General features: G+C 53.7%; 5 protein-coding genes across 5 annotated transcripts; 4 read left to right on the top strand and 1 right to left on the bottom strand.

Moving 5' to 3' along the window:
* Window positions 1–682: 682 nt before the first annotated feature.
* On the top strand, window positions 683–1,729 carry BDZ83DRAFT_756671 (phosphoadenosine phosphosulfate reductase; the record flags this gene model as incomplete). Its single annotated transcript, XM_060514781.1, has 1 exon — window positions 683–1,729. One exon carries the CDS (start codon window positions 683–685, stop codon window positions 1,727–1,729), a length of 1,047 nt encoding a protein of 348 aa, XP_060359870.1.
* Window positions 1,730–3,423: 1,694 nt separating this feature from the next.
* BDZ83DRAFT_637166 (methyltransferase TYW3-domain-containing protein) lies at window positions 3,424–5,156 on the top strand. The gene is made up of 2 exons (XM_060509290.1): window positions 3,424–4,393; window positions 4,576–5,156. The coding sequence occupies exons 1-2, from the start codon at window positions 3,812–3,814 to the stop codon at window positions 5,128–5,130; spliced, it is 1,137 nt and encodes a 378-aa protein (XP_060359869.1). The 5' UTR covers window positions 3,424–3,811; the 3' UTR covers window positions 5,131–5,156.
* On the bottom strand, window positions 5,000–6,255 carry BDZ83DRAFT_637162 (uncharacterized protein). The gene is made up of 3 exons (XM_060509289.1): window positions 6,128–6,255; window positions 6,008–6,065; window positions 5,000–5,815 (listed from the first exon to the last, which is right to left on the bottom strand). The coding sequence occupies exons 1-3, from the start codon at window positions 6,181–6,183 to the stop codon at window positions 5,438–5,440; spliced, it is 492 nt and encodes a 163-aa protein (XP_060359868.1). The 5' UTR covers window positions 6,184–6,255; the 3' UTR covers window positions 5,000–5,437.
* A 6,084-nt stretch (window positions 6,256–12,339) lies between these two features.
* Window positions 12,340–14,232, top strand: BDZ83DRAFT_756668 (ferric reductase like transmembrane component; the record flags this gene model as incomplete). Its single annotated transcript, XM_060514780.1, has 1 exon — window positions 12,340–14,232. One exon carries the CDS (start codon window positions 12,340–12,342, stop codon window positions 14,230–14,232), a length of 1,893 nt encoding a protein of 630 aa, XP_060359867.1.
* Window positions 14,233–16,590: 2,358 nt separating this feature from the next.
* BDZ83DRAFT_637151 (2-isopropylmalate synthase) lies at window positions 16,591–18,948 on the top strand. Its single transcript, XM_060509288.1, has 3 exons — window positions 16,591–16,988; window positions 17,079–17,223; window positions 17,291–18,948. The coding sequence occupies exons 1-3, from the start codon at window positions 16,981–16,983 to the stop codon at window positions 18,911–18,913; spliced, it is 1,776 nt and encodes a 591-aa protein (XP_060359866.1). The 5' UTR covers window positions 16,591–16,980; the 3' UTR covers window positions 18,914–18,948.
* The last annotated feature ends 3,743 nt before the right edge of the window (window positions 18,949–22,691 follow it).

Here is a 22,691-nt window from a genome sequence, read left to right as displayed (position 1 = left end):
CCATTGTCAACATCCACTCCGGCGTCCGGGGCGATGGCGCAATTGCGGGATGTTCGACGGTACGGAGCAACCCCTGCGACCCATGACCAATCAAATTGCACCGTCTTCGTCACGAAAGGTTTAGCGTGGATGTCGTGATTGCTCCCAGACCACGCCTCTTGCTTAGAGATGCAAATTCCTCAGCGCTTGTTCAATGCGATGCTCCAAACAAGCTGCGATTGCGCAATAGTTGGGAAGCGGGCTCTCGTCCCTCAGTCCCTCTCTCGGCCTTTGGTTCGATCGGGGCTCCTGTCTGAGAATGGGTTGGAAAGCAAATTAGTAATGTTGCTTGGTGATGGCACTGTGCCCAATATGCACAAGTCATCCTCCTTCCGCCTCTTTAACTCGCGGTGTAAGCTCTGCCTGCCTTAAGTGCCTCTTGTCCTCATAAAACAACTACTGCCTTCTTCCTCTTCTCTGATCTGAGCATCTGAACTCACTTTCCCCAGCTTCAGCATCTTGCGTCATTTGCCTTTTATCCATCTTGTCTCTTGATCAAAGCCTTGTCGAGTGAATTATACCCCGGGTTTTCAACACACACCCTCTGACAACCACTACTCGTCATATACCCGTGGTGCCTTGCGGCCACGCTCTGTCCACTCATCAAACCCCTCCTCCGTCAACTCATACACAACCTTACACAATGGCTGCCGTTGTTGAGCCCACGACGCAGACGTCCTCCGTCGAGTCGTCTCCCCGGTTGAACGCCGCCGATGCTGCAAAGCTTGACCGTGTCGAAGTCGAGTCCGGATATGGTTCCGCCACAGATACTTCATCGACATCGTCGTCCATCCCCGCGCTCCCCTTGATCTCCCTCACCCAACCCCACCTCAAGCACCTCAACGACCAGCTCGAGAACATGCATCCCCTCGACATCCTCCGCTTCTCAAAGATCATGTTCCCCAACCTCTTCCAGTCGACGGCCTTTGGCCTCACCGGCCTCGTCACCCTCGACATGCTCTCCAAGATCCAAAAGGAGAACCCCTCCGCCGCCAATGTCGACCTCATCTTCCTCGACACCCTCTACCACTTCAAGGAGACCCACACCCTCGTCGACCGCATCCAGGAGCGCTACCCCAACGTCGCCCTCCACATCTTCAAACCCTACGGCGTCTCCTCCACCGAGGAGTTCGAGGCCATGTACGGTCCCAAGCTCTGGGAGACCGAGGCCGAGATGTACGACTGGATCGCCAAGGTCGAGCCCCTCCAGCGCGCCTACCAGGAGCTCGGCGTCGCCGCTATTCTCACCGGCCGCCGTCGTTCCCAGGGAGGCGCCCGCGACAAGATGCCCGTCATCGAGGTCGACGACGAGCGCGGCGTCATCAAGATCAACCCCATGGCCAGCTGGTCCTTCAAGCAGGTGCAAGAGTACATCAAGACTCACAACGTCCCCTACAACGACCTCCTCGACCAGGGCTATAAGTCCGTCGGCGACTGGCACTCCACCGTTCCCGTCAAGGAGGGCGAGGATGAGCGCGCCGGCCGCTGGAAGGGCCAGCAGAAGACCGAGTGCGGCATCCACAACAAGAAGTCGCGCTACGCGCAGTACCTCGAGGAGATGGAGCGCAAGGCCGTCGAGGCCAAGGGCGCCGCCCCCGCGTCGTCGGCTGAGGCGGCAAAGCAGGGCGAGGCGGCCATCGCACCCATCGTCAAGGCTGAGAAGGAGGAGCAGGCTATCGCATCGATTTAGAAGCGTTGCTTTGTCTCTGGTGCGATTTGGGACTTGCTTTCTTTATTAATGACCTGTATATACATGATGCATGACGGCGTTCAGGGAGGAAACAAAAATCAAGGGACGGTACGAGACAGCATGCAGGCGTTCCGGATAAATCCAGGCCATGGGCCAGGAGGTATCTCGCATTCAGCGGATACTCGATTCTACTTCGTAGATAGCATAAGCAAAAGACTTTATGAATCAATCAATCGATCGATCAAACTTGAAGATCTTAAGTGAGACGTGAAGTGAAGAAAGAGACGTGGTGAGGCTCTAATCTCTGTGTCCCACAGGGACCCCGCATTCGGAGGATTAGTGGAAACCAGACAGCGTATCCTAAGATCATAACACAATCCAAGTGAAATCTGGCGTGGCAAAGATAGCCCACTGACATGTCATCTGCAAAGCTTAATTTTGATATTGAGATTGGTTCAGATGACATCTCGTGACCACCTTCCCAAATCCACAACGATGGATTACTCATATAGCACTGCTGCAATCATATGGTTCTTCAGAAAACTGAGAATGTTATATGATACCATGCACATTTTATCACATTGCAAGACAGAAATCTTGAAGCGCATGGAGTTGATTGGCTAGCTCAGATCAAGGCAACTAAAAGAACACGAAGCTGGGTCGCAAGCAGCTCCTGCCGTACTCATTGAGAACCATGCAAGAAACGTGATTCAAGTTCATGATAGAGTATTCGCTCACACGAAAGAGTAATCCAATGTGAGTCTCACTGAGCTTCAACATAATCTGCTACGTTCTGCCCATCGGAAATGAATGATGGGCCGAATAACTTGAATGATGTGTAGTAAAGGTCAGCCGGACAAAAGGCCTGTCTAATCGTACATAAGCAAACCTCCATTGCTCGCCTTTGCTTGGCTAAGAATTTCTCCAACTATGATGTCTAGAGATGTGATACCTTTATAAGTTTCGAAAGGTTGCTGCTTTCGGGGGTAGGCCAGTTTTTTGTTCACAAAAAATAACGTCTCCTCATCGCCACCCAGCGACCATGCATAATGAATAGTCAGAGGCAGCCGCCATCAGTATTTGCGCCAAGGATAGGATACAAAGACGCAACTACCGTATCAACGGATATTGAGGCGATACGCATTGCTCGTATGTGGAAAAAGTCAAGATATTTCCATCCATCTCATCATCCTCTCCGTCTGTTATACACAACGTTTCCTCACAACGTATCGTAGGATAATGATAATCTACCCGCTACATCATAGCAGGATAACAGAGAGCTCTTTCAAGTATCATCGAGATCAGCTGACGCAACGGACATGAGCAGTTTCCAAGTCATTTTCTCGGACGTAACTCAAATGAGTGCATCACATGTTCAGATTCTCCCGAGCTCTCCCATGTATCAAATCAGGCACGCAATCAGGAATGAGAAATCAAAGTCATACGATGGGTAGTATACCGTAGACTCTGGGAATTCAAGATACCGGCGCCGTCGGGCGAATGAACGAGCATATACACCAAAAGCTAGGGACAACGATCACCGGCTTGGCAGCGGTCAAATCAGATTTTGATATTAAAAACGCAACACCATACGTACCAGATAACCTGATCCACCGAAAGTGTTCTCTGGTTCACTAGTTCTCCGGGGTAGCATCGGAGGGTAGGGTAATATACAACAAGCTTGGGTTCACCGGCTCCCGTCCCGGCGACGCACTGTGTATAGAGGAACGAAATCGCACGGTCGAGGTACCTCACAGCACTCACGACCGCACACTTTTTTCATCTCACATGAGCTGAACTTGCGGGCAGACTTCACTTACACGCAGCCCAGCGGCAGAGAAAAAAACTACCTCAACGCCCAACGCACGCCCGACCTCACCGTCTTCGTTCATCTTACAGCGACCAAATCAGTCAAGCTGCAGAAGAGAACCACCCAAGGCCAGCAAAGGATTTCTTCCGCCAGGTTGAGTGAGAGGAACACCCCTCTCCGTTGAAGAAACACCCCACCACAAGATACCCAAGTCCAAGTCACATAGGATTCTACCAAGCCTGTTCAAGAGGCACGGGAGGATAAGCAGCATCATGGCACCGTCGCAGAAGAAACAAGGACACCAACAGCTGCCCGTCCCACCAGCAACCTTCACCACCCGCAAACACAAGATCCTGGAACAGCTCAGCGTGCCCGATGCAGAGTACACCGACGCCTCGCCCAAGGGGTCCGTGGACGTCGGCATCCGGGAGCTGATTGACGAGCTCAACGCCCTCGACGGCTTTGTCACGACGAGCAGCTGCGCGGGGCGCGTCAGCGTGTTTCTCGAGGGGCGTAAGGCGGGAGGAGGAGCTGCGGGAACGGACCAGGGGGCAGCAGCAGCAGCAGCGGCAGTCTCGTCATCTTCTCAAGACGATGATATCCCCGCCCCTGCGGTCCTCGAGACGATAGCTGGACCCGGAGGAAAGGGAGGCGGGGGCACGTGGCTGTTTGTATCGCACGATCCCGTTCCCGGATCGCACGACAATGACGAGGATTTGCTGCGTTTGTTTGGTCTCGTGGACGAAGACGCGGGAAGAGGAGCAGGACAGGAACCCGGGCAGGCTGTCGAAGTATCGGGTCGCTCTCAGTCTGGGCGACGGAAGCGGCTTATTCACTTCAAGTTTGAGCCCATGGTATGCAAGACCGTCTCCGTTTTCTCTCATGCATGATTTCATTTACACACACACACACACACACACCTTACCTCACTCGTCTCCTACCAAGGCAATGTCACCCCAGAGACACATCTTTCCTTTCACAAGGATCCTGGGCAGCAACAAGACTCACATGGCTGACATACACCTCCCCTGCATAGATCCTCCACGTCCTTACAGCATCTTTATCTCACGCCCAACTCCTCCTCAAATGCGCCCTCGCAGCAGGTTTCCGCGAAAGCGGCGCCTTGAACCTCCTCCCCTCCGCATCACAAGGCGAAGACGAAGCCTTGTCGTCATCGCCCGTGACGCCAATGGTTGGCGTGAGAACAATGGGTCTCGCCCTCGAATCTCTAATCGGGTACGTGGATGAAGACGCCGCCGAAGGCAGCGTACGTCGGCACTGCACCGTCACGCCAGACTACCTCCGCGACCTGCTCCACATCGCCAACGAGCGCTTCGTAGAAAACGCCGCCCGCATCGCCCGGTTCCGCGCCGCTCTGCAGGAGGCCGTCGCCGGACCCCCGCCTAAGGTGGGCGAGGGTGGCGCCGCGTGGGAGGACGCTAACGCCAGGAGGGAGAGGAAGAGGGCTGAGGGTTTGCGGCGGAAGGAGGAGGTGTTGGCTGCTAGACTGAAGACGGAGCAGCAGCAGCAGCAGCAGCAGGAGACTACGTCAGAGGAACAAGGTCCGATAGAGCTGCTGAAGGATATATGAGAAATAAACAAAAATGAAGACTTCCATTAAGGGGGGAACTTGTGATGTGAAGCAAGATTCATTCGCCATCTATACACTTTTTTCTCTCTCGTGTCGTTTGCCCGCCAGTAGCATGTTGTTACACTTTCACGTCCTACTGCCCTGCTTCTTCTCTTGATCCAGCGTATCTGTCTAACCCCCTTCATGGCTCACAAGAAAACGCAAAAAAAGAAAACCTTCCATGTCTATTTCATCTCCCCCTTTCTCAAGGAAGACTCCCCTGAGGAAGAAGAGAGGGAACTCAACCAAGACCTCCCCTTTCCTCGACTCAAGAGACAATCTTCTCAACCCACCCCTTCTCTAACCGCTTCACCTCCTCCTTGAAAGCCTCAACCTCCTGCCAGCAGTCGAGCGGCCGGCGGTCATTATCCCGCAGACACCGCACGACGTTGCCGCGCGCCGTCTCAACCGCCTCGGGAAAATCGCGCACCTTTTTGCGCTCGGCCAGCTTGGCGCGCAGGGCCTCGACCTCCTTCTTGACGCTCTCGTGGCTGCGCTGGCCCTCGGGCGCGGGCTTGTCCTCGGTAGCAATCTTGTCGTGGGCAAGGCGGAGGGCCTCTGATTCCTTGGCCTGCAGGCGCTTCAGCTCCTCGGCGACGCGGCGCTGGATTTGGATCTCGGTGAGTTGCGTGCGAGATGCGTCGGTCTGTATGGTTTGGCGCGAGAGGTTAGCTATTGGATCTTCGGCTTATTGGGGGAATAGATGCGCCAAGGGGGTGAGGGATGAAAGGGTGGATGAAAAAGGCCGAGACGGAGGACCAGGCTCCGATTTTGGTATGGGATATATAGAGCTTTCCATCGAGAGTGTTCCGGTCCATATAGGGGAGGCGATATTTACCTCATGGCTGGTCTGCAGGGACTCGACGAGGTCGTGGGAGATGCCGCTAGGCGAGCTGCTGGGCGAGTATTGGATTAGCCGACGGATTCTGCGAACGGGGGGCAATTGGGATGAACTTACGCCTTCCACAGGTGTGGAGGCGTGCTGGAGGACGGCTTTGACTCGCTGGCACCCATGATTGCGGCCTCAATGGCTGGAGAGGTGATTTGAATGTTTGGCCGTGATGGTATGGAATTTTCCGGACCGTGACAGACAGTCGTCAAGCTGCAAGCTCCGATGGGCCGGCGAAGGTGCACGTGACAGCCACTGTACTCCGCGACCTTAGTCAGCAGATAAGCACGAGCCACTAGGGATTATGTCATCCTGCTGGGCCCCTTATTGTAATCTCCTTACATAAGACTCGAACGCAAGCGGGATTGCGGGCCACAAGCCAGAAAGATGTCTTGGGTTTTCGGGCAGCTGTAGCGGGCTGGTGCCGATTTCTCATTGTCCATATTCCATACTGCCTTACCCACAGCACGCAGGTTCTGAACATTGTTCTGGAAGCTTTTGGAGGCGAGCACTATCTCCCTAACCTCTGGCCAGCCGCATCCACAGTGACCCCCGCGCTCCTACCACGCGCGGCCCTTGGGCCAGGTATTTCATCATCCCATCTTGTTTCAAGGATCGCAGTCAACAGATAGGCGGAGTTGGCAGATGGGGGTATCCAAGTTCGCTTTTTGGTTCATCAAGGTTGAGATAGGACGGCTATCTCGGTCAGATCCATGAGGCTTCCGGAGCAGAAGCGCCCACAAACTCCCTCTCCGTTGGGCTGTCACTGAGCCCAGGATGGATGGGGAAATGTGCATGCCCCGGCGCCAAGAGGGCGGCAAGGGAAAAAGGAAGGAGAAGATATCGTGATGAGGGGCTAGTCGCGAAAGAGAAGCGTCTGCATACGGATACAGGTAGAGGCTAGAGTGACGAGTGAAGATGAGGAAATTTGAACAAATCTCACGAACCGTCCGAATATCTCGGCTTCATCTGCACGCGTTTGTGTGCTAATGCATGCCAACGCTCACCTGAAGCGGACGGGGCCTGCAATATCGTTGAAACGATAGGTCACCGAACAAGCAAATGACTTCATGGGGGCATCCCCTCTTCACCCACCGCACGTCTGCACTCTTCCAGGCCTCCTCCCAGACCTCGCAGACCTCTCAGGCATGTTGGTAGGTCGCTGGCGCCTGGTAGCGGGCGGCTTGCTCCCTCGCAGAATCCCTTCGGCCCCTCTACGAAGTAGATACTGCGGCCCATCTGGTCGACCCGGCCAGGCGGTTGCGAGGATGCCAAGTACCCATGGTGGACGTTGAACTTGGGAGCCTGGCCCTGGAGGGAGGGAAGACGCCTCTATGCGGAATCTGGCTCCGAGGCCGAGTGCTAGGATGTTCGGGTGTGTTAATTTGTTTGCAACGACGCTTAACAGGGACTCCCCGCTGAACTGAGCTGGAACCCCGGCGGGCACGGCTACGCCGTCACATCCCGCAATTTGTATGCGGCTGGACGAGAATTGCGAGGTCCAAAGGCGCGATTGAAGAAAATTCGCTGGTGTTTTGAAGGAGACGAGAACGTTGGATGGTTTACCCAGTCGGTTCATCGCTCCGTCTCCGATGGAGTCCCCTCGTGAATACACTCTACTATGTATCTTGGCTTCGTTGCTTGGTTGCTGTTCGGGGGCCATGCGAAGGCCGGGGTGCCCTATGCCGAAAGGGTTGATTGCTATCAAGATCAGACCGAGCTTTGACTCCTGACAGACCACACAGACTCCGCGAACTGCAGCCGTGACAGGAGTCCTCAATGACAAGCGTATGAGTCTAAATTTTATTGAGGGGTAGATAACATCTGTCCAACAGCCGACTGGATGGTTCTAGTAGTGCTGGAGATCCGACTAACGTTCGATTACGATCCCTCGGCTGCGAGCTGCAACTTGCAGGGGAGACGAGATAGGGATGCCGTTGATGTCAGTCGTGGCAAAGGAAGAAGATGGTTTGATAGTTTGGTTGATGAGTTAAAAGCACGGAAACCTCCGGCGCGGTACCACGGAACGTCAGGTGAATGCCACGGCAGAATCGGCCGAGAGGGACGGCACAGCATTATGCCTGAGACGTGGATTCATGACTTTAACGAGGGGCTGATTCACATGCTCAGACAGCTTGAGCAATGAGTGGGTGGTAGGTTTTGCTTTCGAACTCCTTTTGGGAATTCCCTCTTCCATTGAATACCCATCAGTTCGTCATCACCCGAGCGTCAGTTGCCGTGTCTTCCAGAATTTCGGAAGGGAGGAAAATGGTTGGGTCCAAAATGGATACGACGATAGCTGCACATCTTATGGCCCCGTTTCTGAATAATGTCTGTGTCACCGTTCCACACCACATCGGAATCCGGATGCCTTCTGACACACTAGTATGCAGAATCGAGAGTAGCCTGCGTTGGTGACCTCGTGGCGCTGGACCGAACGGCTTTGGTCTCGGCTTGGATCTCAACTCAGTGAACCAGATCAAGCCTGGCGCCAAACAGGGCCCGAAGATACGGATGACCGATGGGAAGCAACGGGAATCCTAACGGATGAGGACATTATCAATATTGTCTCTGGCCTGGGAGACACTGGCCGGCCAGACAAGTCAATTCCAACGGTCTGCTCATGGGGTCAACAAGACGAGACCACGAAGGGAACCACGGGGTCTTTTGGATTGAAAAGTCGGTGGCCCAGCCAATGGTTGGAATTTCTTTTCCTTCATCTCAATGTGTTCCTTGGCGGCTGGGCAGAGGAGGCCTTGTTGGACGGTGGATGAGAGGCCCGTCGTGTTCGGTCGCTTTGGTGGATCTTCTGTGCAAGTCGAGAATTCCTGCAGCTTCGTGCCATGTGCGAAGCCGAGGAGACATGTCGACTTCAGGTTCAGTCGGACCCATGACAGAGAAGCAGCAAATCAGCAGCACTTCATGAGAAGGATTGGTCGTTGTGCTTGGCATCTTACGCGAACTGGTCCAGCTGGCACTAGCCGATAGGTCGAGGGCGAGTGTTCACCCGAGCCAGTATCCTTGTTCGTCCGGTCTCTTCCCCTGTCATTTCCTAGCCTGTGTCCGTTCGCCCCTGGATGAGGGCCCCTTGGCTGGCTGTCAAGCCCTCTGAGCGACCCAGTCCAGTCAGCAACGCTGCCACATTGGCAAGCCCAACAACTGATTTTGACCAGTCAAATCGCTTACGGGTCGGGAAGATGGCGAAAAGCCTGGAAACACTGGGCCATTCAGACTGCGTGTTTGGCCAGGAATGACGGCTCGGCGGAATCGCCCAGCAGAAGCCAAGGGAGCTGCAATGGCCTGTTGCAGCGATGTCCTGAGTTACCGAGCCATGAATAATCAGCAGAGTTTGCAATTGTGCAGCGAGCACAGCCTATTCCCATTGACCCGTAGACCCTGAGGACCCCAAGTTCCTGATTTTGGGATGACCGAGGCGTAGGGTGAGACCGTTTGCGGCATGAGATCTGGCGATGAAGGAGAGAACATATTATCCCTCAGCATTCCACCGGTCCCAAGATAAAGATTCGACGACGAATGGTCCCCGGAAGAACAATTAAGGTGCCGGGTTGTCGAGAGACGAGAGAAGCGAATGGAAATCATGGTAATCAACGCGGCCGAATAGCTAGGGACCATCCCTTCAGCCCCAGCGAACGGTAATACTGGATCTCAATGATTGGCGACCAGGGATCGACTCCCTCAGAGCCTGTCCCTGTGTGTACAGAATAAAGTGCCTGTGTACGTATCCCCCCGTCAGTGACATCCCTGCGTTTACCGTGAGCGACTTGCCTCTTCTTGACCGCTGGCCATGAACCCCCTCCTTTTATCCCACTCTCACCTCAGTCTTGCACAAAGTGCGAAGTCCCTTTGCTTCCCTGGATTATTCCTGTTCCTGCATCGTTGACTTGCTTTCCGTGCTCCATTCGCCATCTCCGCCGGGGTCATCAGTTGGCACTGGCATGAGCAACACCGGTACGTGGGTCGATGTGCAAGGCGCAGTGATTCCATTCCAGCAACCAAAGGATCGGAATAGGATTAGACTGACAGCTCGGTGGGCAGATGTGGTCTTGGTACCCTTGGATTTGCTCCTCTTTTTGACCATTGAGTTGAGAATTGCGCGTCTGTAGTACTCTATACGGTTCAGGTGGTAGGACTGGAATTGGTATCAAGCTGACCAGGCAGTCGCACGTAGCCGCGGAGTGGAAAAGGGGTACATGGCTAGCGCACCGCGTATGTGAGGGCCACGCAGGTACCAAGCTGTGCCATGCCTTGCCATGCCCGACCTTGGTTCGTCGTCTCGTTCGTGAGAATGCTCGGCAGGTCATTGGCGCAGAGGAGTCCCCGTATCTGTCTGTATCTGTATCCTGGTTTGGTAACGGATACTTGCCGAAGCCAGCTGGGAGTGCTGGAGCCTGTGTGTACCTGCGAATAGATGAGCAAGAAGCTGGCAGAAACCAGTCAAGCGTGGGCTGTGAGGTCCAGTCGATCCAGTCATTCCCGTTTGCCCTTGCACGCCACCTCAGATCCAGGGGGGATTTGGGAATGGACCATGTTGCCCTTCCCAGCTAGAGCCCAGCAGCATCCAGTCCAGGCCGCCCCAAGAGGAGCCAGAGCCTACCTAGGAGGAGCTAGGAGGAGGAGAGGAGCCTCTCGGCGGCGCTGTCGTGGGTCCCCCCCGGCCCCGTCGTGGCTCGCAGGAGGTCCTTCATGGCCCGTCCCAGCCAGTCTCTTTAAAGTACCTTAATCGCCCTCTCCACGCTTGGTGATCCAACCACTCTTTGTTTCTCCTCGCCCGTTGTCACGCTGACTCTCTTCGGTCTCCTTTCGGTGAGACGGTTCGCTTTCGACTGGAATTCTGGAATTCGACTATTTTTTCTTCTTTGCAAAAGAGAGGCTGGACAACACTCGACGACGTTACACGTATTCTTCTTCTTTGGTGGATACCGATTTGGACTTGTTTCGAGTAACAAAAGACTGAGCAACGAAAGAAAGAGAGAGAGAGCGCGAAACACACAGCAGGGGGAACTGAACATCTGAGGTCATTGGACGAACACCACCCACCAAACGCCAGGCAAAAGCGGAAACAACGACCGTTGAACCCGACCCTTCCAACCTCACTCTGGAACTTACAACCACATCACCACCCTCACTGCACCTTCCTTCCCTCACGCTCTTTCTTGCTCTTTTTGCATCGTTTGCACCTTCCTTGAAAACCATTTCCACATTCACTAAAACCACGTGAGAATACTCGCTTGTTGATCACACACCCCTCTTCCCTCCCTTTCGGCAAATCAGCGCTCGGTTCTGCCTTCGAATATCGAACAAACCCACGCTCGTTCTTTCCCATTCAATCCAACTCCGTCAGCGGCGGTGTACACTCGTTTTTTCCTCTCATTCCAAGACAACCCAAAAAAGCTCGCGCTACGCATCACATTCAAGACATTGTCAACGTCTCCGTTGTCTTGTTTTACTTCATCTTCGTCATCCAGCAATCCGGGCATTTTCAGAGGTTTTTTTTTTTTTTTTTTTTTTTTTTTTTTTTGAAAATCCCCATCACCCTCACCTGCCCAACTTCTCCACACTCGACAGAAGGGATTCCGGCTCCACGATTCCGAAAAGGACGCGGCACGAGACACTGCGAAGAACCACCTGAGAGACGCACAATATATTGACGTTGCTTCGTCCCCCGTCTTCTCATACGTCAACTTCAGCCACCTGCCTTTTTCTCAATTTGTTCAACCGGTTGCTGCTCGGCCAGATACAGATCGACCTTGACCTCATTTGGATCGCCAATACACCGACCGCCCTCGCTTCCAGGCAAACGATCAGCACAAGGGTATCGACGCAACGACCATCCGGATTTTTTTCCCCTGGTTGACTTGACGCTCCGTCATACAGCTTCGCACATCACTCACCTCGAGGTTGGACGCATTCCTCAGTGACTCGGTCTCCTGCACCACCTCGACTCATCACACGTCACCGTCGACACTGTGCTGATACTTACAAAGGCTTCCGCTTCACTTATTCGGATCAGGCCTGCTATCCCCGTTCTTTCTTTGTCACTTTGCTCTCGACCCGAAGCACAATGACATTGTAACCGACCGGCCCTTCTCGATAACAATCCGACTTCTCGCTCTCGCGCCTGCCGGACCATTCCAGCAAATTAGCCTAGCCCAACCGATCGAGGCTATCTATCTCACGTCCTCGTGAGAAACGAAGACTCCTTCACCTTTCATACTCGACTTTTGAGATTCACAGCAAACAAAAACAACACATCTGACCAGATGGACTCTCACCGGCGCAGGATCGCTGGCCTGGTGGCGGATCTTATCCCCACCCAGATCCTTCAACAGCGTGCTCATGCCGCTGCCACGACAGGGGCGGCCGAGGCCACCTCCACCATCTCTCCTTACCACTCCAACCTCGCTGGTGTAAACCAGCCCGTCAACATGCTGTTCAAGGACATGCTTTGGGCTAGCTTCGGTGGAATGGCCATTGTCGTCCTGGTTATCACCATCAGCCGTATCCTTTGGGCCCAGCTTCGTCATGTCTCGGCCATGTCGGTTGAGGGTGAGAGGCAAAACTACTGGAAGACGGCTCAGTGGAACTGGATGCCCAGCTTGAAGAAACATCTCATGTACGCCCCCCTCTGGAATAAGCGCCACAACAAGGAGATCAAGCTCTCGAGCGCTATCGGCATCGGCACCTTGCCCTCTCGCATGCACAGCGTCATCCTCGGATTCTACATCGCCAGCAACATGGTCTACATGTTTTTCCTGAACTGGGAGAATGCCAACTTGTACTCTTTCTGCGCCGAACTCCGTGGTCGCTCCGGCACGCTCTCTGTCGTCAACATGGTGCCGCTCATCATTCTTGCCGGCCGCAACAACCCATTGATCGGCATGCTTCACGTCAGCTTCGACACCTACAACCTTCTTCACCGCTGGGTTGGCCGCATGTCTGTCATCGAGGCTGTCCTTCACACTATTGCCTGGTTGATTGTCCAGATCGCCGACAGCGGATGGGATGGCGTTTGGCATAGGATGTCCAACGAGCTCTTCATCGGCTCGGGCATGGCTGGTACGCTTGCTCTCATTGTCATCATGATCCTGTCGTTCTCGCCCGTTCGCCACGCCTTCTACGAGACCTTCCTCAACGTCCACATCATCCTCGCATTCTTCATCTTCCTGATGACCTACATCCACTGCGCCGTCGCTGGCCTCCCGGGTGGCCTACCTCAACTCCCCTGGATGATTGCTATCTTCATTCTCTGGTTCCTTGAGCGTATGGCCCGCATTGTTCGTGTCGCTTACATGAACTGGTCTGACCGCGGTACCACCGATGCCATTGTCGAAGCCGTTCCTGGCGAGTGCACTCGTGTCACCATGAACCTCCCTCGCTACGTCGACGTCAAGCCGGGCACTCACGCCTACCTGAGATTCAAGGACATCCGCCCCTGGGATTGCCACCCATTCTCCATCGGCTGGGTTGAGCATATTCCTGACCACCGCTCGCTGCCTCTTGGAGTGGACGAGGAGAAGGCTACGCTCACTGCCATTGACAAGAAGAACACGACGACCTCCATCTCTTTCATCATCGGTGCTCAGAGCGGCTTTACTCGTGATCTTTACAACGTCGCCCGCCAGAGCGGTGACCGCGCCATCCGCATGAAGGCTTGTGTTGAAGGTCCCTACAGTGGCCACCACTCGCTCGACTCATATGGTCACGCCGTGCTCTTCGCCGGCGCTACTGGTATCACCCACGGTATCTCCTACCTCAAGCCCCTCATCGATGGTTACAACAACGGCAGTGTTGCCACGAGACGCATCACCCTCGTCTGGATCGTCCGTGACTATGAGGCTCTTGAGTGGGTTCGTCCCTGGATGGATACCATTCTTCGCCTCCCCAACCGAAAGGACATCCTCCGTATCCAGCTGTACATCACTCGCCCTCAGAACTCTCAGCAGATTGTTTCGGCATCCAACACAGTCCAGATGTTCCCTGGTCGCCCCAACATTCCTCTGATTATGAAGCGTGAGGTGTCGGAGCAGCAGGGCGCCATGTGCGTCCACATCTGCGGCCCCGGCGCTCTCGCTGACGATGTGAGATCTGCGGTGAGAGAGGTGCAAGACGAGGGCACAGTGGTCGACTTTGTGGAGGAGAGTTTTACGTGGTAGAGAGAAGAAGAAAGATACCCCACGAAAGATCCGGGGTGGACATGATTTTCAAGTCTTTGGGCGTCAACGGTACCAAGCGGGGAAAAGCGCAGTGTTTTTTACCATCTCCTTATTTTGCGGATCATCAGGATCAGATCGACATGGACATGCTTCTCACGGCCGATGCCTTGTCACTAATGGCTCGCTCTCTTCTAACTGTGTACATATTTCACACACCAACTCTTTGGGGCTGAACACATGGGATGAAAAAGTGGACTCTGGACACACTCTCTCTCCGGTTGCCTCGGGCAGTTTTTTCTGGTCTCTCAGGTTTCCTGGGAAGACATTTTGTCTAATTGTTGGACGTATATATCCCCCCATACGCAGAGCACATCTCCCACTGCGAGACAAAGCAGCAGATCGATGTGGCCCTGTCGTTGTAAATAGCACCCGCCTGTCATGAAGATAGACCTACTTAGACGAAGACGTCAATCAGATTTCAAACAAACTTCCCGCTTCCCAATTGACCATTGCGCGACCTGATGCATACCCTGAATATTGTGACGAAGCTGTCAATTCTCAACGTATACCAGACCCCGTTCCTGTACGCCTTCTCAGTAAGAAACAGTGTACGGAGTATGTGCCCTGAAAAGAGACACCAGCAAGCGGCTTCTCAGCCATTCACTCCGCATCTTAATTACTCATGGTGCCTGGGGTAACACTTTGATAGACGACGTTGCCAGCTGCCTACGACTTTTTCGAGGAAGTCGCAAGTGGATATGCGGAGTTTGAGACATATAGTTCATCTGGTTCAGCTGTGACTCAGCCCATGACGGAGCTGGCGTGGTCAAGTACCTACGCCAAACGGCTGGAGTGACACGAGGGTGGTTGCTTTCATCACCATCGAATCCTGGAGATGGTGTGTGCTACGTGTCAAATTCTTGTAGTCGGAGTAGGGAATTACTTTGGGGGTTATGGTCGCATATTTCAAGAGGGCTTCAGGGTCGCTCACATCTCCCACAGCCGGAAGATGATGACTACCTTACGGCACGTACGGTATCAGGAACAGCCTGTAGGGACGTACGTCCCAGACCACTTTGACTCCATCAGCCACGGCCTCTGGAAACCATCGGCTTGTTCGAGAGACCCCAGAAGTCTGAAGGTCCGAGTCAGCCGCATCAAGTCAAATCCAACCTCTTCCATTGGAAGGTCTGTGGTTGGATCGATCAGCCTCATCGATCGTGGAGAGAGTCGCGGTGAAGGGGTTGTTGACGTGCGATACAAACCGAGCCGGTCATCGGCCGGTGCTAAGAGGGTAGTGGGCCCGTCCGCCCCATCACCGACTCCTTTCCTTAGTTTCCGGGTCACCACCTGGCGCACGATAAGTTAACCGTGGGGTTCTTGCGGAAAACTTGAATAATTTGCGAGCGATGTTCGGAGATGTGCTTGGATTACACGGGCGGCTAGGTTCGGCATAGGTGCGTTCAACGACAACTCCCCTTGTAGTGTCTATTATCAAATATGGCTTTCAGATTGAACAGCAAGCTTGGTGCTGTAGTGGGTTTCCAAGTGTTCTGGAAGGGCATCATGCGGCCGAGCTTTACAAGGAGTGACCGTCTTCTTCGAGTACTTGCAACGATGAGGACGAGTCAGTATATGCAGCCTCTACCACGAGTGAGAAATCAGACGAAGGCCAGAACGGAATTGATAGGAGTGTGCGATTCTGACTACAGACAACTATTGGTGTGACGGCCGAGTAATAGCCGTGTTGCACTGCAATTGGCCGCGATGACAGCATCGCTCTCCTATGTGCCTGCCCGCCTGCTGATGCGCAACTACTAACCCCGCCATCCGCGACCGGTGACACCAGCCAATCAGAACCGTTGAATGTCGTCGAGAGGGCGTCCCAGAGGGCGTAATGTGGAGACTGTGGGCACGGGCGTTGCCCCGCCTTGACATTGAATTTGGAGAAAGGGCGAAGGAGGGTAAAAAAAGAAAAGTAAAAAAGATTTTCTTGGTTATGGAAAATAGAAAAGAGATTTTGGGTGGCAGTTGCGGCTGGTGCAACTGCCTTCGTCCAATGCGAAGGAGCTGGGCAGCGATTTGCGGCCCTGCGCTGCGGGAAGGGCAGACTGCATGTACATCCATCCAATGGTTTGATAACTTGCCTTGATGGTGCCTTGTGTTGTTTTCCCCGGCCGGCATGCGGGACGGGATTGAAGTCTTCTAGGTGCGTGTAGTTGTGCCATACGGTGACAGGCAATGGCAGTAAGTGGAGTGATGGTAAAGTCTAGACATGCGAGTGGCCGCTTTAATGACAAGATTCTATCCAATCCAGCAAAACAAAAGATCCAAAATAAAATACAAGTAATAGCGAGAGATTGAATCATTGTCAACGTGTGAGGTACATGCATACACCTTTGGTCCGCTCCCTGCCCTTGATGCCGTTTCTGGTGGAAGAGGGGGGGCCGGCCATGTCTCTCCACGTCCTCCGTGCTCGTAGTCCCCGGATCTTTGCGACTACGAACTTTGTGACTCAATCCTTTTTCCCTTTCCTATCCTTCCCTTCCACCCCTGACTCTGAAGTACAATCCCATCGACTCTTCTTCTACAAATACCCTCTTTAGCTTCTGACCTTTTCGCTTCTTCTAGTCGGTCAAGCTATTATCTCTCTCCCGTTTTCTCCAAACCGAACTGTGACGCCATCCCACCAGGAACAGATCCGCCCCTCCGTCCACTACTTGAAAATCTGCCCCGCACTCGCCCAAGATGCCCATGTAGGTGACTCAAATGCCGCCCAAAAACCACACGACAAACCAGACACAACTTGCCCTGGAGATCTCATACTGACATTGCTGTGATACCAGGCTCAAGGAACCGTGGAAGAAATACAAGCCCTTCCCGGCTCTGAACCTCCCGGATCGTCAATGGCCCTCCAAGACCATCACAAAAGCCCCGCGCTGGCTGTCGACCGACTTGCGCGATGGCAACCAGAGCTTGGTTGACCCAATGGTTCGTCTGCTCCATGGTCTCCTCGAGCATCTCGAAGCGGCGGCACTAACATGGCTTTCTTGCACAGAACGGTGACGAGAAGTGGCGCTACTTCAAGATGCTGTGCGACTTGGGCTACAAGGAAATTGAAGTATCCTTCCCCTCGGCCTCGCAAACCGACTTCGACTTCACCCGTCGCCTCATCGAGACCCCCGGCGCCATCCCCGACGATGTATACCTCCAGGTTCTCTCCCCCTGCCGTGAGGACCTCATCAGAAGGACAGTAGAGTCCCTCAAGGGTGCGAAGAACGCCATCGTCCACATCTACCTCGCCACGAGCGAGTGCTTCCGCAGGGTAGTATTTGGTTTCAGCGAAGACGAGAGCGTTGAGCTCGCCGTCAAGTGCGCCAAGCTGGTGCGCTCCTTGACGAAGGACGACCCTTCGCAGTCCGGCACAAACTGGCAGTTCGAGTTCAGCCCAGAGACCTTCTCCGACACCTCCCCCGAGTTCGTCGTCCGCATCTGCGAGGCCGTCAAGGCCGCCTGGGAGCCCACCGTCGAGGTCCCCATCATCTTCAACCTTCCCGCCACCGTCGAGATGTCCACCCCCAACGTCTACGCCGACCAGATCGAGTTCTTCTGCAGAAATGTCACCGAGCGCGAGAAGATCGCCGTCTCCCTCCACCCCCACAACGACCGCGGATGCGCCGTCGCCGCCGCAGAGCTGGCTCAGATGGCCGGCGCCGACCGCGTCGAGGGCTGCCTGTTTGGCAATGGCGAGCGCACCGGCAACGTGGATCTCGTCACCCTCGGTCTGAACCTGTACACGCAGGGCGTCCACCCCAACGTCGACTTCTCGGACTTGAACCGCGTCATCGACATGGTCGAGGTCTGCAACAAGATCCCCGTCCACCCCCGTGCCCCCTACGGCGGCTCCCTCGTGGTCTGCGCCTTCTCCGGTTCCCACCAGGATGCCATCAAGAAGGGCTTCCAGGTCCGCGAGTCGACCGTCAAGTCCAACGACGAGCACTGGCAAATCCCCTACCTCCCTCTCGACCCCACCGACATTGGCCGCACCTACGAGGCCATCATCCGCGTTAACTCCCAATCCGGCAAGGGCGGCGCCGCCTGGATCATCCTGCGCAAGCTCTCGCTCGACCTCCCCCGCGGCCTGCAAGTCGCCTTCTCAAAGGTTGTCCAGGACAAGGCCGACCAGCTCGGTCGCGAGCTCCTCTCGGACGAGATCACGGATCTCTTCGAGTCGACGTATTACCTCCGCGACAACCCGCGCTTCACCATTGTCGACTACAGCATCGCGCCCGACCGCTCGCAGTCCCCGGCGCCGCCCCAGCCCGGCAAGACCCAGGACACAAAGAACCTCAAGCGTGTGTTTGAGGGCGTCGTCTCCATCGACGGCAAGGAGTACAAGCTGCGCGGCCGCGGCAACGGTCCCATTTCCAGCTTGGCCAACGCCCTCAAGAGCGTGGGCGTCACCTTGGATGTCGAGGACTACAAGGAGCACGCCATTGGTGCCGGTCGTGATGTCAAGGCCGCCACGTACATTGAGTGCACGGCCACCGGCACCAAGCAGAAGTACTGGGGTATCGGCATCCACGAGGATGTGGTCCAGAGTTCTCTGACGGCCTTGTTGAGTGCCGCCAGCAACGTAAGTCGAGTCCCCTTTTTATCTCTACATTACTCTGAGTACTAATATTCGTTTGTACAGTTCGTTGGCAGCCGCCCCGGTAGCCCTATCATCGGAAAGCCTATCCCCTCAAGATCCATGAGCCAGGAGCTGGACCTTGAGACACCGAACGGAACCAACGGCGAGGTCCCGAGTGTTGTATCCGTCCTGGAAGAGAAGGCGAACGGCTTGTAAGGGAAGGGAATGGAATTACCATCGAGTAAGGGTTTTGTTTTTCAAGCATATAGGGACATGAGAAAAGTTTGGTTCAAAATGCATATCCAGGGGGGAAGAGAGATAGTCACAAAACATAAGGACAAACGAATGGCATGTATGATGAGATGATACTATGTCGATTGCCGGTGATGTAGTAACATGTGCGAGGGGTCTTGTCCCTTTCTATATTGATCAGTCGTGTCAATGGAAAAAACGTCTCAAAGTATGCTGGTTTGTTCCCCCTTCACTGATTAATCGGAGCTGAAGGTGAGCTGGCGACAGTTCAAGACGCGGGCTCTACAAGACTTGTCTATTTTATCGACCCACGCTCATAACCTCTTCTCTCTGCGATATGTACAGACTTCGTTATGGAAGTCGAAGGCTGTCAGTGAAAAGTTGAAAGTTCTAATGCTGGAAGTTCAATCTTAGGTAGGTAGGTATCTTCATGTCTATATATAAAAACAATCACCAGTCAAGTAAAACGAGAGCTCTGCAAGCACCTTGTGTGCAATTGTGATTGCCAGAGGGAGGCATCCGACGTAAGAAGACATTCGGTCTTTCTGGTCCGAAGGTAGCTATGCAGGACCCCCCGACTTGTCCTCGTAGTAGACCAAAAGGTTGTCGCTAGGATGATTATGGATTTACCTATAGATGTACTCTATCTGCCATCTTGGCCGTATTCTGAGATGAACACCCTAGGGGAGAAGAGGGGGGTTGTCAGTGGATGTGCTATAAGAGCCTGCCCTGGAGCTCTGTTACGATCTAGTATAAAGGGCCGTAGATAGCCAACGTCAACGCGACGTCAGGCCAATAACTTCGCACCAAGCCGCATTGCTCCTCTTCCGCCTGGGCCTTCGTTGGTCGCCTGCCGAGGGAAGAATAGATGCGGCACGGCGGCGGGTTTTATAGGTCTGGGATGATCTCCCTCTGGACTGTTCTTCTCATCCCCCCTGTGGATGGGGGATCTTTTGTTGTCGTTTGAAACAGGACTAGTAGACCTGAAGGAGTTTGAGTAGATGGACAGGGCTCATGATCTAGTCATGGTTCGTGTTCGCTTTATTAACCAGTGATCGAGGCGGTAGAGAGCTTCAAGACCGGGTGCATATCGAGTGTCGATGTATAGACCTAAGCTCCATTCGGGGTCCTGGGTGGATCAGTCTGTACTCTAGATCTAGAGACTGGTGATCCTCATCCTTCTTGGTTGTGTCTTTCTTGCCCTTGGAGCATCAGGTGAGGTTCCCCTACGATATAAAGAATCTGAGGCGGTCCATGCCTAGTTCTTTCTTTCTAAGCACATAATTAGCCTGGAGGATGTGAAGGGCACGATCGCCCAGTCTAATGTCACTGTTTCACGTTTCCAGCGGGGGGTTTCCAGCGGGGGGTTTCCGGCGGTGGATGTAAGAGGGTATGGGAATGGGCTTGGGTAGAGGTTTGAAAGGCAGCATATGTGAGACTGCTTCCTCATTATTTCGAAAGTATTCCTCTTCGAATAACGGAAAGGAGGTACAAGCAACGGCATGAAGCTGTAATAGTAAGAATTTACTAGGGATCCGAGAGGCAGCTCTGCCTCATAGCCATTCAAGAGCCGACTCGACTGGAAACAATACTAGAGATCTTGAAGAGACCCTTGCCACACGGGCAACTATCCTTCTATCTACGGAGGGGCGACCGCGCTTGTATTCTTCATACCGCTTGGTTACTCTTGACCTGGACTACGTTACTCTCAAATGTGGCAATTGTGGTCATCCAAGAAGCATACACACACAAGGTGGCATGTTTAAAGCGGATTACAGAAGACTACCATGCCACGAGGTAGGCGTATGAATTGTAATCCTGTCGATACACTGTTGTTGAGGACGAGGGAAAAATAACATGAATGAGCGTTGATTGAGTTTAATAGCCGTCTATTACGTAGCAGCCGTATGCTACAACCCGTGATTCTTCAGACTTCACGATGCATACAAGTATTTACCCTGTGGGATACCAGGCGAGATCGAGAGCTAGTCCAAGTGTTTGCTCCCGAAGGACATAGCAGTGAGTCCATTCAAAGAACGTTTCAGACCATGTCACGAGGTGTACTTGATGGGCCACCCGTCGTTTTCCTTCGACCAATATTGACACTGGTTTTCACCAAGCAGGTAATTCGGCCAATCTTCAGCAAGCCAAGATCTATATTATTCCATTGAGACCTCACTAAGTCGTGCCCACAGAAAAACAGTCAGATGACCAGAACTTGCAACGTGAATCGCGGAATGTTGAACTTAAGGCCAAGGCAGGCGCTCGGATCCAGGTGCCTGGGAAAGAGATGACGTCGAGCTGACCTTTTGCGGGCTCGGATGGGGGCTGTCATCCAACCGGACCGACGACAGCGACTACACAAAGCAGCAGCGGCCAGCAGCCTTACGCACCTGCATTATTTGGGTTCGGTAAGCAAACAGTCATCTCAAGACCCCCGAATATGGTCTCTATCTCAACCCCGGCGGTACTTTTCTTTGTCCTGCTTCCAGTGCTCCCATATGGATACCTAGTCAGCTAAGGTAAGGTAGTGAAGCAAGGTAGGTACGGAACATGGGCCGAGAAGAGGGGCAGCGTTGGATTGGGCTGCTGACCATTACCATCGACTTGGCTGAGCTAGGAGCTTGCAAAAGTAAATACTCCGTAGTGCACAATTTGAATTTGATTCTTGTGAACAAAGACCATTTCATTTTTGATTTTTATGCATTCTCCACGGCCGTGTCTCTGTCAGGAAAACATAGCTGACTCTTGATATTGAGAGAGAACGAAGCGAAGGGGGCAAAAGGCAGCCCGGCAACGCCATGCGCAGCTGCAGCCCTGACGCCCCATTGTGAGTCTCCCCGTCTATTGTGTGGGGTTTCTGCCTTGATGAGGTTAGCCTCACTGTCTGTCTTTTCGGTGTTGGTGAAATGAATCTGGGTTTAGATGGAGCGAAGACAGGAGACGCCATATTCGATGATCTGGAGGTACTTGAGATGTGACTCAGTATCCACCGGAAGAGAAGTACTAAGTGATGAGCGCTTAACTTCTGACTGGTCCCAGGCAACCGTCGGATACGTACAGGTGAGGCGGGACCACACGGCGCCAAAGGCATGCCGCAATAGGAAAGGGAAAAACAGAGTGCCTCATTCATTATTTTGATTCACTTTCTGCCCCTCCCCGCCCTCGGTTGATTCATATTTTGGCCGAAAGTTCAGCATGTCCCTTGCTGTCTTATGAACGGTTCAAAGACACCATAGACGGGATGCCAGAAAAGCAACACTTCAAACGGACTTGCAGTGCCGTTGAAGATGTCAAATGTCCTCTTCCAGATGGAAAGAGTGTTTCTCGTTTCCGTGCCTTCCTCGTCTGTCCAAGCCATAGGGAAGGTACGGCAACAATATCCAAAACGCAGGAGCGGACGAAGCTAGAAGCAGACGGAAACGACCCCTCCTCGGTTTCGTGCATCAGAAACCTCTCTCCTTCCCCACACTCATTTAACGACGTCTTAATTTTTTCAGTCGTTTCTTTTTTGCCCTTGCTCCCCTATCGGCTGCCCACCGTCGGGTCACCTCGTCAGCCTGTAGAAAGTGGC

This window comes from Colletotrichum acutatum, assembly GCF_030867785.1.
Source record: "Colletotrichum acutatum strain CBS 112980 chromosome Unknown BDZ83scaffold_134, whole genome shotgun sequence".
Classification (NCBI taxonomy): domain Eukaryota; kingdom Fungi; phylum Ascomycota; class Sordariomycetes; order Glomerellales; family Glomerellaceae; genus Colletotrichum; species Colletotrichum acutatum.
This window is presented reverse-complemented; position numbering and strand designations above follow the sequence as displayed.